This window comes from Enoplosus armatus, chromosome 15 (genome assembly GCF_043641665.1).
Source record: "Enoplosus armatus isolate fEnoArm2 chromosome 15, fEnoArm2.hap1, whole genome shotgun sequence".
In the NCBI taxonomy this organism is placed as follows: Eukaryota; Metazoa; Chordata; class Actinopteri; order Centrarchiformes; family Enoplosidae; genus Enoplosus; species Enoplosus armatus.
The window spans coordinates 8,175,718-8,189,905 of record NC_092194.1 but is presented as its reverse complement, the minus strand read 5'-3'; the positions used below and the strand labels follow the sequence as shown (position 1 = coordinate 8,189,905).

General features: G+C 40.4%; 2 protein-coding genes across 2 annotated transcripts in view; both read right to left on the bottom strand.

Annotated features, from left to right (window-relative positions):
- Nucleotides 1-112, bottom strand: part of LOC139297626 (pleckstrin homology domain-containing family G member 3-like) — a 28,978-nt gene extending 28,866 nt beyond the window's left edge. Inside the window, exon 1 of the mRNA XM_070920374.1 lies at nt 3-112. Within this exon, the coding sequence (XP_070776475.1) occupies nt 3-112 (110 nt within the window). The remainder of the gene's footprint in view (nt 1-2) is intronic.
- Nucleotides 113-4,406: 4,294 nt separating this feature from the next.
- On the bottom strand, nt 4,407-12,421 carry spint1a (serine peptidase inhibitor, Kunitz type 1 a). The gene is made up of 11 exons (XM_070920059.1): nt 12,287-12,421; nt 11,635-12,094; nt 10,869-11,026; nt 10,545-10,686; nt 8,265-8,432; nt 7,274-7,321; nt 6,462-6,593; nt 6,279-6,329; nt 5,964-6,134; nt 5,726-5,785; nt 4,407-5,488 (listed from the first exon to the last, which is right to left on the bottom strand). The coding sequence occupies exons 2-11, from the start codon at nt 12,044-12,046 to the stop codon at nt 5,304-5,306; spliced, it is 1,527 nt and encodes a 508-aa protein (XP_070776160.1). The 5' UTR covers nt 12,047-12,094; nt 12,287-12,421; the 3' UTR covers nt 4,407-5,303.
- Between the last annotated feature and the right edge of the window lie 1,767 nt (nt 12,422-14,188).

Sequence of the window (14,188 nt, the reverse complement as noted above, 5' to 3'; positions counted from 1 at the left end):
ACCTGGCAAGTGAAGTTGGCAAGTGCCATCTTAATTGGCAAATGACAAGTGAAGACTTCCAGTTCTTTAAAATTACAAATGGTAGACAGCCAGAGGGTAAGTAGTCCTCCATAATGCCCCGCAGTGTTTGGAGGGGAGAGTAGAAGGCTGCTAGGTAAAATTAGACAGCAAGTCTTAAATAGAATTGGGGGTTCCCATTTAAAGGTGCATTACGCCAAATCTACATGCAAACAGCTCCCTCGTGCCTTCATGGGGGCTTCTCAACATCATAACAACAAAAACACAGAGTCGGACCTCCCTTGGGTGTCTGGAATGCTAAATCGCTTATGGCACACACTCTTCGCTTTCAAACAAACACAAAGTTGTCAGGTCTTGTTTTAAAGTCGACCTTCAACTCTCACACTGTAATCCTAGCTGTAACTCAAGAGAAGCTGGAACTTTATGGTCTCATGAGATCCAGGTCTATCCTAGGCAGCATCAAATAAGCATTTGAACCACTCAGTAACAAAGAAGGTGACTTATGAAAAGCCCTGACGCAGGTTTTTAAAGTTATATGGTCTCCGTAGATGAAACCACCCTTGCATTCTGCAGCTCTGGTCATTTTATCACAGCTGCAGCATACCAAGATTCGGCAGGAAGGAATAAAAGTGCAAACTCTGAGATCCAAGACACCCTTGGGCAGTTTCCTGTCTGGACCACCTGGAAGAGAGCGCTGTTCATCACACTGAGGCAACATTTATCTGAGATGAAGTTGAGACGTTATTGTCTGAAAGGTCAAGTGAGGTCAAAGGAGTAGAAAATAGAACTTTTCACTGGTAACTGATTGATTTTGTCCTATTCTTCTTCAACAGCTAGTGGGGGAAGTCACTGACCTACAAACAGCCTGAATTTAAAACCTCACTGTGTCTCACTGGGGTGCTCATTAGAAAAAACAATTGGGTTTGCTGGGGCCAAGTATGGGCAGTGTGGGGGGGGGGGGATGCAGGGAAAGAGGAAATGGCAAATGATTCAACTGTACCATGGACGTTAGTTGGTCTCACAAGGTAACACCCATCCCTTAAAAAAGCAAGAAAAAAAACTCCAGCAGCTGATCAAAGTTCACTCAACTGAGAGTGATTTGTTTCAAAGACAAACATGAGTTATCTGACTGAAACTCCTGCCTCAGGCTAGAAGCCTCCAGTTTTCGTTGCTTGGAGGTTGTGAAATTATAGGAAGCAAAAAGTGCACCTAAAATCTGTATGCAAGTTATACAACGTCCAAGGCGGAGGAGCTCATCATAAGGAATGTGTTGAAGAGTTTCACATGAGCACATAACTCCAAAGCGGACTCTTGGCTGGATTCATGAGCAGAAACACACGCAAGCAGATGTTTTGTAACTTTCACACTCTGCGGCGGTTGAATTAGTTTGTTTTGGCTGAAATGGAGCAATGCTAAAGTGAAGTCAACTCAATCTCTTGTTCGTCTTTTTAACGACAGCTCCAGACGCGCCTGACAAAGCTAAGTGTTTTTCAACAGCCCTCAAAAACACACCATCAATACCGACAGAAGAACCACAGAAGAGAAACCCTTTTGACATGTAGCTTAACTGGCATCATAACGTGAAGTTAGCTCACGGTGAGTTAGCTAAGATTTGGTAAAGTTGTCAAAAGCACTTCACGTACCGAATTCGCCAACGTCTCTCCTTCCAACGGCAGTTGTCCTGAGTGAAACCTTTCTCGGTAGTTTCTTTATGAAAATCTTAAAGTTACTCCGTTAGTTAGTTTCTTCTTTTCACATGTTAAAAGCCGCTCAGACACACGCATCCCATCGCAGGTCATCAGCTCATACTGCGTCCAACTACAAACACTGCTGCATCTTTGAAGGACTGCGAAAAACTGATGCTGCATTCACGACCTCTCGGAAATATAGCTACTACGAATTAGTACTGACCGCAAGTGAACGCCACAGCAAGTATGTGAATCTCTTCTAGTTCGAACTCATTTCGACTGGAGACGGTAAAAACGCATTTTATTGCCCCCCCCCCCCCCCGTCAATGCTTAACCTTAAGTGAATTCATAACATTTTTCACAGAATAACTGCTGTTATAGGGTGTATTTTGATGTTTTGTCCACAGTTGTCACTTCCCAACAAATACACATGAATTGGTGCCTCAATGTAAAAGGACATTAGAGTTGTTAATACATTTTTTAAAAGCTGGTTTTGAGATGAAAGGCCACCAATCTTAAGAGTTTTTAATTTACGAGGAGCAAGTGAATGTAACAAAGGACCGACTGTTTTTGACAGGCCAGTGTCTGTTTGGTGAGTGTCAGAGGTGCTCCCACATCTTAACATCTGGCTTGCGTAGTTTGGTAACTTCTGTCAGTATGAGATAGTTTAAAACAAACAATGTTTTTCCCATCAAAGTATCTTTATTTCCACTCACGGAATATTTATGCAAACCAAGGACAGGCGTGTGAAAGGACATAACTAATTGTAACCCTGCCAATTACATTTATGTCGGTCAGGTCAGTAGACTGGGGGGGGGGGTCACAAAGAAAGGCTTCAGTGAATCAATTGGGTGGGTGCTAATTTATGTCTCCCTTATTAAATAGAGAGGCGCGCTTTTGCTTTGCACTACCCCCTCTCTGCCCTGCCCCTGAGGATTATCTCAAGATCCCCATACAGGCTGCGAAGAAAACAATATGCTGGACGACTTTACTGAAAGAGTCACCACAATGTGAAAATGCAGCTGTTATTGTCATATAATCAGAGGTCTTATAGACTGAACTTGCTCCAGTACAATGTGCAGCTTTATTGCCTTAAATATATGTTACAAAGCAAGATATCGTAATGATTCTGAATAAGACAAAGATTTTAGGAAAAAATAAATCGTTTGTGTATCCCATATTAATCAGATTCAGCTGCACAATGCTGCTGAGCTGGATATCTAATAACCAATATCGCCATCTGCTGTTAATAAAGGGCATTGCCTCTATCATATGTGTAGGTAATGCATGTCTGAAGTCTCTGGATGTTACCATGATATTTCCTATAAACATTATAAATCCAAAGAAGGATGACTATGTACTTTAATTTAGCTGATCAATATTTGAAAAAATATCAGTAACTGTATTGTCAAAACTTTAAGATAAAAGTCTCGTGACAGTACAGTGCAGGACTCTTCCCCATATACCCTATAAGAAAACTATATGTCAAGTATAGGCCCAATGTGTTGTATTGTTGTAAAACATAACATAATACAAGACCACAGTGGATATGGTCATTATGGTACTGTGGTTTGAGGGTAAAGACAGGTTAAACCTGTGTTGTCTGGAATAAACATGGTCTCTTAGAACCCATTGTTGTGTCCGCAAAGGCTTCAGTTTAAACTGCACCTGTAGTTTAGTTTAAACCCAGGTGCTATGTCCTGTAGTGCTCACGTAAATGCCACTAGATGTCACTGTACCTGAAGCTTAACTTAAATGTGCTGTGGACATGCTCTTTATGGTCATAGAGTTCAGTACAAGGGGACATTTCTAAACTTAAGTCCTTTTATTCCTTTCTAAAAGGACTTCACCATGTAATCTTATAAAGACAGCACTATCATAAGCGTCAGTCTAATATAATATTGTGTAATCACATCTGTCTCAATTCGTTTTTGAATGAAAGAGGGTTACTGAGTATCTGACAGCTTGGTTAGTCACACCTGTGTTAGTGTTAGTGTTAGCGTGGAGGTTTGAAAACATTTGTACAGTGGAAAAGCTACACCTGAAATTCCTGAAGTATACCCTAAAGTTAAAACGACAACCTGTAATTATATGGCCTTTGAGGAGCTTGGATAATGTCGTAACACATAGACATTGTGTTACGATAAAAAAAAAGGGGAATTGGCCTCTGAGGGATTTTGAAAGAAAGAAAAAAATAACCTTTGTGTCTGTTAGCAGACAGCCGTTTGTTTGTCATAAATCTTGGTCTCACACAAAACAAAGGTTGAAAGATCAATTTTGTAGCTACATAGTTTGTCAGCATGTGATCTCTATGTTGAATTTAAACAACAGTATAAATATCTTATTAAAACAGAATTTACAGTCAAGTTATCAGGATATAACAAACGCCAGAATCCCCAAGGTCACTGGCAGAGGGCTTGGATGGGAACCTGAGGGCTTCAGCTGTGCTCAAAGCTGTTTACTGTTGGAGCTCAGCTTTTTGAAAGGACTAATGAGCAATAAATGCAGAATATAAAGTGCCACAACATCTCTCCTTTCTGTAGTATCAACAATAAAGTATGTGTCTCATGATGTAAGACAGTAATGCATAAGGTTAACAGTTGAGTAGTCAATCACACTGAAGTCAATAAAAACTTTCAAACATGTTCAAACAAGTTGGCCTCTTTTGCAAGACAAAAAAACTCTTCCAAGTACCTTTTGTGTTAATATTTTTATTTAGTATAAACATCACTGCTAAAGTTACCTATATCAGGTCATATGTACAAACATTTGATACGTTTAAAATATTGAATATTCAACAGCCATGCTGCTTCATAAAAATGTTATTTCATGTACGCATTACGCTTGAAAACAATCACTGACAAAATAAGCTTCTCAAGTAAAATATCACTTTCTCAAAATTCTAAGATTATGTACAACATTGTGCATGTGTGTGTAATCTGATGTAACAACGGTGTATAAAACAAAGGATAAAAATAAATCTGACTGCCGTGTCAGGACTTGAGGAAGTTGAAGGGATCACTACATAATATTAACACATTCACTAAATTTCCCAGAGCTGCATTTTAAGAAGATACGAGGGAATATAGACTTTAAAGAAGCAGACCAATGTGGACCTAATGACAATTAAGGGCTGACTTTAAAACCGGCTTTCAAAAAGAGTAAATATCAAATATAAGATCATTTAATAAAGCAAGTACAACAAAGTAAAGAATATTTATGAATTTAAACTGGTCTCATGGGAACAGCGTGTGTGATATCCAGCGGTAATCTACCTCGGCACTAATGAAAATCCTTCCCTTTTAACCTGAGTACAAACTGATATCCAACAACTCATCTTAACAGGCCACTGCATTAACAACAAGCTAAAAGTCACATCTCATCATTGAAGACGTCCTGCCTTCTGTGTATATCACCCTTACAAAATACATCCATATATGGACAAAATAAAAAACAGATCCCCGCCAGCATTCAAACTTTGTCAACGGACATCGTATCCTCTCTCACCAATCTGGAGTTTGTTCAGTGCACAACACAGCTCCGGTAACCAGTGTCATTCACCACCAGGACAAGGGGTCAAAGGTGAGGACTGAGGGGTCAGATGGGCTTGGTGGTGCTATTGTAGACCAGACGCTCTCTGTCCTCCAAGGTGACCGGGGCAGTGTTGACGGGCACGCGTTGATGTTGTGAAGACTTCTTCTTTCCCTTCATGAGGCAGTACACCAGGACGCCAAGTAGGATGAAGATAGCCACACCCAGGAGGGCAGCTATCGCTATAATACCTGTCAAATAAATTAAAATACATTTTTAAAAGTTAACTTGGTGATTGATCATGTACAGACACTATATGAAAGTGGATCACAAAATCAAATGCTGCTCTCGGCAACTCGTGAACTGGAAAAGTGAAGAGAATGAAGCGTCAACAATGTTACTGAACAGCGAGGAACTGGAAGTCAAAGCTGATGGAGCTGCATAGTTTTTAGGTAAATGTAGGTATAATTTGACTTGTAATATCGTACCTGTCTGGGCTCCAGACACTCTGGCTTCAAATTCCCTCTTTCCTTCAAATAAGTCCTTTTCTGAAATAAAGAAAGAGACATGATATGGTTTTAGAATTTGTTTGTGGTACATGACATATACAAAACATGAAAAGAGTGTGATTTTGTACAATGTATATCTTAGTGGTACAAATCGGATGTTAATTTACCAGGATGCAAATATCCATAAAATGCCAACTTAATGTTAATAACAGCCCACCTGTCACCCCCCGGCAAAATGCCACACAGGACTCCTTAGAGTCAAATCTGTTCTCATTTCCTTGGCAGCCGCCATAGTTGAAGCGGAAGCAGTCCTCATGGACGGGGTTGTAGTACCACCTGGTGAGACTGTCCCTGCAGCCTCCTGTGTCAGGGAGCTCTGTGCAGCGCACTGTGAATGACAATAAATGAGCAGGTGGGGTGAGATTGTAGCTAGTAAAGGATTAACAGATGGAAAGAGCATGTTTTACAATTACAACTAATTCTAAATAACAAAAGAAGCACAAATCAACAACAACAAAAAAGTTCAAATTACCTTTTTTTTCATTCACTGGAATCTGCAGCAGAATCCGAAAATTGTTGTCCACTAATAGGTAGACAGGACATAATTCAAGTTAGTCTTTCAAGGAAACATGTTATCAGTGTCATATCATTGCTGCATTTATATTTCCATGAGCCCATATGAAAATGAAGCCTAGTTTGCATAGTCATTGCTCACAGGCCTCGCACTTCTGCTCATCTGAGCCGTCGCTACATTGTGGGGAAGAGTCGCACTCCAGGCCCGGGTCCAAACAGCAGCCGTTTGCACAGGAGAATTGGTCTGCGGTACACGGAGCACCACATTCTTCTCCTGTGGCACACAAACACAGAGGATATTGTCACTTGTGCTGCACCAGAACCGTTGCTTTAAAGAGGCTATATTGATATTTTTATATTTTATAACAATGTATAAGATGGCAATGTGAAAACAATGCAACAGTGTGAAAGGGGTCACTCATAATAATGAACTTCCAGAGAATTATCATGAATCTGCAGCCCCCATTGGCTTTAAGGAGCTTTATAGCGACCTTCAGCTCATTGTTTTGCTGTCCGACCCTCAACTTTACTGGACTCTCACCGCTCTCAGTGTTTTTTTTGGCTGTACCCGGCAGCTGTTTTCAGCAAAAAAGCTCTAAAAACAGACTATACGCTACCTGCTCAGCAGCAGACAGACACAGTTAACGACTAACTGCTGAACATAGTGGAGCATTTAGCGGCTAAAGAGCCAGAGAGAGAATGAATATTGGAATTACAGGTGGCCATAAATACAACTCCAAATGAATGATAATAATGTGCGAACAGTAGGTAGCATATAACTAACCTTTACCTAGAATCACCCACAGAGACCAGTTGATATGCATAATTTGCACAAGTAGATTTTCATCTTTCACTTTCTACTTGTTCAAAGAAATATCCTGATTGAAACAATTATCAACTGTTATCAGAAGATAAAATACACAGTATTTCTATTATCAACTAGAATGAACATACCTTTAGGCGCGGGAATTGGCAAACCTCTGCCAGATATACTTCCTTTTTCTGAAAAAAAACAACAACAAAATGAAATCAAAATTCAATCATTTGTTAAAAATGACACATTTACCAAGCAAACGTATCACCATGCAACTAGTGGAGGCACCAGAAAGTCACTGGCCCAGCAAAGAGGTAGTCTGGTACATAACCCCCCATAAAACCAAAATATGTTGTTTTGACTCTTACGTTTTTGTACAGGTTAAACAAATGAGACATAACATATTCATTAGAGAGTTCCAGAGGTGCTGGTAGGGAGATTTGATACCTTCAGACAGAGCCTGGGTAGCTGTTTGGCCCCCGTTTCTAGTCTTTATGCTCAATTAAGCTAGCCATCTCCGACATGTAGCATCATATTTACCGTACAGACATGAGTTTGGTATAGATATAACTCTGGGCAAGAAAACAAATAAGTATTTCCCAAAATAAAAATATATTCCTTTAACTACTGGTAATTTTTATTGTTGCATTTCAGCTGTTTCTCAACATACGTAGGGGGTGGCAGTATGCAAGCTCAAAAGCAATGGTTGCAATCTGCCTTAAAACGGAAAGAAGAAGTGCATGAACTAAGCACGGCTGACACCCACGGAGGAGGTATGGAATTAGGACTTTTTTTTCCAACAAAAGACACAAGAGAGGACGGAAAATATTTGAAAGCAATACAGAATGCCTGATAGCCTTACTGCATGAAATTCCATTATATATTATGAATAGACACCTGGCGCCTGAATTTTGCGCTTTCCTTTACATGAATGAAGACATTTCCACCACAAATTGCTGCAGAAAATTTCACCAGAATGCTGGAAATGAAGTGTGAAACATACGCCCTTGTGTGCCAATATTTTGTAACATAAACCCCTCAATTACAAAAGATCACATTTTAAAAAAACAACAAAAGTAACAAGAAAAACAACATGGCAACATAGAAATTCAAGTATAAAAGCACAGATACCTGAGCCATAGCAGGCATTGGTGCATTCATCCATGGTGACATAGTTGTTGAGATTCTCCCTGCAGCCCCCCCAGGTGAACTGCTCACACTGCTCCGAGGCAGCGTTGTAATGAAAGCGAGGGAAAGCACTGCGACACGGCCCAATCTTCTTTGGAGCCATGCAGTGGTCTGATGGGAAACAAAATAAAAAGGATAAGGTTTGATTCACAAGTAATCAGCCAGTTATGCTCCCTGACAATCTGTGGTTCCTTCATACTGTGCCAGTATTAAATACATATCAAATCTCACTCGTAATATTATCACAGCGGAAATAACTGTTGTGTCCCACTGGCAAGAATATATTCTTTTTAAAGAGAGTCTGAAATGACTATTTCTCTGTGATTTTGAGAGGCACATTCACCGATTTACTCTTACAACCTCACAGCACTTCCACCAGCGTGAGAGTTAATGATTTCATTTTTTCGCCCCACACAGCGATGTCTCGTATATGGTTTAGTTAGTGGTGCAACAAATAAGTTTCAGTTAAGTGAGAAATAGCACTCTCACCAAGGGTGAAAGCTAGTTATAAATGATCACAGTTGTCTTATGTGCTCAACACACTAATCACTCCAAAGGCTGGAAAATATTTAATGATGACTTCACCAGACAGTAAACAATATGCCACCTGTTGCTTAAATTCCATAAACCAGTTTGACAAACCATTAATAGTTTTGTCTTATATATGATACCACATATGGTGGGATTTTTCTTTTGTCCTTTATCCTAACTTCCTACTTGTCTCATGAGCAGACAGACATATAATTACACATGAGGTTGTCCTGTATAGAGAACTGCGACTGAGAAAAAGAGGTGGTGTGTTTCAATAGACGGTAAGGTTTAGAGAAGACGAGGGAGGTTGATGATTGTGAGTATCATACATTTCAAGACTGCAAAGTGATACAAGGAACTGAAAGCTTCGCCTTCATTACCAAGCTCTCGTGCAATCATCTCCAACTGTCATTCACGAATGGGTTTAGTTGCTTTTCAATCCATTCATTGATATAAATGTGGCTGCACTGACATATAGAATCCCTGCCATGCCCCATGCATATTCCACTGAAGCACATTCCTAACAATACTCAGGACACAAGTTGTTAATGAGTAACTGAGCCACTGAATGGTTAAAAGGATTTTCTTGTCCTTCTGTGTATCAACCAACAGCCTACAAATACAGCCATGAGCAAAAGAAAGCACTTTTAACCAATACAGAAGAGGACCACGATGGTGACTCCTCGCCTCGTTTGTGTAATCCAAGCTGAAACCAGACTGACAGGTTTCTTTGAGTCGGGGGTGGAGAGAGAGGGACAGTAGCACACCGACTGCACTACTCACTTCAGTTTTCTGAAGAAACTCCAAACACAAAAACTTGCTGAGAGCCAAGAAAGCTTCACTGCGGCTTTCTGTGTTGTGTTTCAAGGGAAGCAACATGGATATCTCACATGACACCAGGGACGACATTTAACAAACCACTGTTCCCTGACAAAGAAACAACTTGTTCCATATTTGCTACCAACAGTTTCCCCCTTAACAATATCTTAACAAATCAGGTTTAAACCTCTTATAACGTGAGCTTTTATCTCTCTATCTCCAAGCTGTTTCGTCATTCAGTCCACAGGAATTAGGCAAGCATGCCCTGACAGGTTTGATCACAACTAACATGGAAGGGCTCACCCTTGTGACAAATGCAAAACAATGAGTTGAGTTCCTTAGACAACCCCCCCCCCACACACACACACACACACACACACACACACACCACCAACTAAAGAAACTAAAGAAAAGTCAACAATGACATAATCACACCAGTCACAACCTTGATATTTTGAGTTGTAAATGTGAAAAAAGAAGAAATGAACGTATCAATACTATAATAAAAGGGAGACATGGAATTTAAGAATGTGCTTCAGAACCAAAAGGGCATCATCCCCTCTTGTCCCAACATTAAACACAGGGTAGGTGACTCTGAATCAGCCAGAAGAAGTGTCAACAAATACAGTGGACACATGACTCATGTTTACCACTGAAACTCAACCTTTTCTTCTATCAAATGCCCCCTTTGAGTCTATATTTGCAGAGAAACTAACAAAACTGCAGCACCCAATTCTGATATTAGATTTAATTTACAAGCTCAGATTTCAGGGTTCAAATGTTTTCCATGCATTCAGAGAAAAACGGAATAAAACAGATGTCCTGTATGAATGAATATGTTCAGCCAGCTTTTTCCTCAATCTTGATACTCACCCTCAGACTGCTCGGGGGTAAGGACCAGGACGGTGACCTTGTCTGAGTCTGACTGGCCAATGGTGTCTGTGACGGTCAGCTGGAACTTGTACATCCCAGATGTCAGATTGGACACGCTAATCTGGTCGTCAAAGCTGGTTTTCTACAAGGCACGGAAAGACAGCATTTTCTTTATCATAAATATGACTCTTGTTAGTAGATTTTCAAGTAAGTGACAGCCACAAATAAATAACATTGCAGTGGACATTTACAAAGGAATATCAGACACAGGACTGCTAATAGTTCAGGAGTATTTTTATTTTGTATTGCAGTCTCTTTCCTCACCTCAATGACAGCATAAGGATATGCAGTGAGCATTTGCCACTGGAAGGACGCAATCCCATTGTCATCTTTGCTCTCTATGCCGTTCAGTGTGACGGTGTCCTGAGGCTGGACCACCAGGTCCTGGCCTCCATTGGCCACCGGTGGACGGTCCGATTGACCTGGAGAGAGACAGAGGTATCAATGTGTGTCACATGTAAACAAGCTCCGCAGTAATTTGTGCATGGGCCCAAAATGACCCAAACACAGCTGGAGCACCTGAAGAGGCAGAGGTAGAAACAGAAACCTTAACTGGGGGCCATAAAGGCCTGGCGTGTGTGAAAATGCTGAATTGAACAGTTTCTGCCCAAAATCTGCGGCCTCACATATCCCGATTAAAACCCGGGTTTTAACACAAACCACTGAAATAAATTATTTAAGCACACAAAGGCTGATTTCTCCAGAGTACAAAGATTTATCTAGCCTGCACGTGCACATAGACACTTGGTTTTCCAAGTGGGGTCCTGTGGAGGGAAACTTCACAGTCATTTCTCTTAGATGTTAGCCCAGAGGAAGAATGTAATGACTATTTTCATCATATGATCCCTTTCAGTCATGTCAAATCATCTGCAGCACATAATGATCCAGTTCTACAGAAACACAACATGACATTAGTATGACTAAACACTATGGTCCTACAGATAAAGGGCACCTCATGACAATCTTATCGACAGGGCGCCCAAACTGCCATGCACATGAATATGGTTCATTATAAGAGTGTTAGTCTTACTTGGGGCGATATCCACTTTAAGATAACTGTCGTAAACGGGGTCCAGGATGTAATTCATGTATCCCATCTTCTTGACAAAGCGGCAGACGTATTTCTTTTTGTACAGACAATCAAACAGAAAGCATTTGTTGACCAAGCCCTCCTCGGCTGCTCTCTCCATGAAGGCGACATTGCACTTCGGCTGTTTGCAGCAGGCGATCACGCAGTCTTTGTATCGATTCAATTCCGGCGACGAAATGAACGTCGCTCCGTGTTTCACCGATTCATCGGCGTCGAGAATGAAATCGTCCTGACCTTTCTTGAATCGGGCCAAGCATTGCTCACCAGACTCCTGTCCAGAAGCGGAGTCAAGAAGTAACAGCAGGAGCAGGAGCGCACACGCTCCAAATCGTCCTTTAAGGAGTGAATTCATTTGTAAAGTCCTGTAAAGATTCCCACGCGAATAAAACCCAGAGATCACCTGTAAAAGCAAAGCCAATAGAGAATACCACTTATTATATATATATAGATATATAGATATATATCTATCTATATATATATTTTTTTTAAAAGTCAACTTCTTCGAGGTGTGTTTAGGCCGCAAAGGGGCAAAACAACACTGTGCGCCTCCTCACAAATCAACCTCCAGCTATCAAGCGCGCCCCTGACTTACTGACAAATCCACAAAGTCCACACAGGCTCTCCAGGCGCTCCGATCCTTCACAGCTCTGAAACTCTCAAAAGAGATTTTACCTGTTTGATGTCGACAAAAACCTGAGCAATCGAGGACATTGTCCAGGTGACTCACCTGAGAGAGATACAGGAAGTGAAATTCCACCCCTGAGATGCCACTCCCTTCTGGCTGTTATATGACGGGGGCTCCAAACACAACAAGGACGGAGCTTTGTGTGTGTGTGTGTGTGTGTGTGTGTGTGTGAGAATGTGAGGCATAATTGTTAGAAATTGTCCCATATTATGACAGGAGATATGGCCTCTAATAGAGAGTAAGGTGCTTTCACACACCTTTTATTCTTCTTTTCACTGGCATTAATCCAGAGTATGTAGGACATACCATGAATATTTCTTTCATTTGTATCTATGAAGCACTTAAGAAATCTGGTTATTGAAATGTATATATAGCTTTCTTACTTACCAATAAGAAATATATGTTATTATTTATCAGTTCAAAATGAATTATTTTAACAAGATTATCTTTCTGTTTTGTCCATATTGGTGGTGGTTTGCCTTGTGCAACTTTTGAGAGAACTCTCCATTTTTGTGCCCCTAAAATTGGGACAACTTGAACCCTTTTAGGGACTGGACTGAAGGTAACTTACCAACATCTACAATGAGCAATGAGCTCTTCTAATTTTGATTTAGTCATTATGGATTTCCCCCATGAAAAAGTAATCCAAACATTTCCTGATGAAATAACACGACAAAAACTCATGCAGCTGCTATAGGACAATGGAAGTCGGTTTCCCAATAGGATGTGTGATTAAAATGATCAGTATACAATAAGCTCACTAAATATAAAGTGATAATGTTGAATATATAAAGCCAAATAAAGTGTAAATGAAAGGGATCATTTACTTTGATATAGAATAAAGATGTCTTTATATCATAACCTTTTTTTTTTAAATGTTTAGAAATGATAATTATGATGAAAATGATTAGAAATTCTATTTGTATATCACTTTTCAAGTAAGGAGCATAAAAAGCTTTCTTGTGGAGTGCAGCAGCATAAAAAACAATCACACATTGTCAAAAAACAACAACAATCAAATAGTTGTGCCAGGCACGTAAACAACACAAGAGCAAGAAGAGTAAAAAGAAACATATAATCTGGTGGTAATATAACAGAGCTTTGTTATACAAACACATATGTCTAGACAAGAAAGGCAGTCTGTAAAAGTGTTTTCATCTTTCCAGTTCACAAGCTTCAATCCAGAAGGTGGCAGTATGATCTCATCTACAGCTGAGGGTGAACAGTACTTTATTTCAAAGCATTGTAAAATATGCTTTTTGGCTCATTCTTCACATACAGTATTATCATTGACATGACTTATAACATAAACTCACGCGGCCCCCAGTCCTTTTTTCACAATTGTAGTGATACTGAGATGATTCATGCCTTGAGTCATCCAATTGCAGTATGTGATGAGTCATGAAGCCACCTATGAAGTTATCAACAACGTTTTACACAAGGGGAAGCAGGAAGTGGTCGCTCAAATCATGCAATGTAGATGAATTGCTTAAGTGATTTAGACTGAATCATAATTCTAGGCACATTTAGTCAGAGGATAATTGACTTTTGTGAAAACATAAGGTAGTATCCACAAACTGTAAGACAATGAGATGTTACATCTTCATCAAACAGTGAAGACAAGCTCATTTACTGCCTCTGCTTTCCTTTTCTCCCACCTAGAATGCGTCACCTGGCCGGGTACGAGGTGAGAAGGCCTCACGCAGGTCTCCGGTCCACGTCCCTTCTTTTAGCAAACCCGACGGCGCAGAACCAGGCAGCATGAGACGAGATGAATGAATTTGTTTGCCTGGAAAGGTGAGCTGCTCG

Bases quoted from the DNA above. Each gene is read 5' to 3' on its own strand.
- spint1a (XM_070920059.1), bottom strand. From the start codon at position 12,046: ATGAATTCACTCCTTAAAGGACGATTTGGAGCGTGTGCGCTCCTGCTC. The intron at 5,786-5,963 runs GTGGGCTGTTAT...TCTTTATTTCAG, and splicing joins ATTTTGCCGGGGGGTGACAG to AAAAGGACTTATTTGAAGGA. The intron at 5,489-5,725 runs GTACGATATTAC...TTTATTTGACAG, and splicing joins AGTGTCTGGAGCCCAGACAG to GTATTATAGCGATAGCTGCC.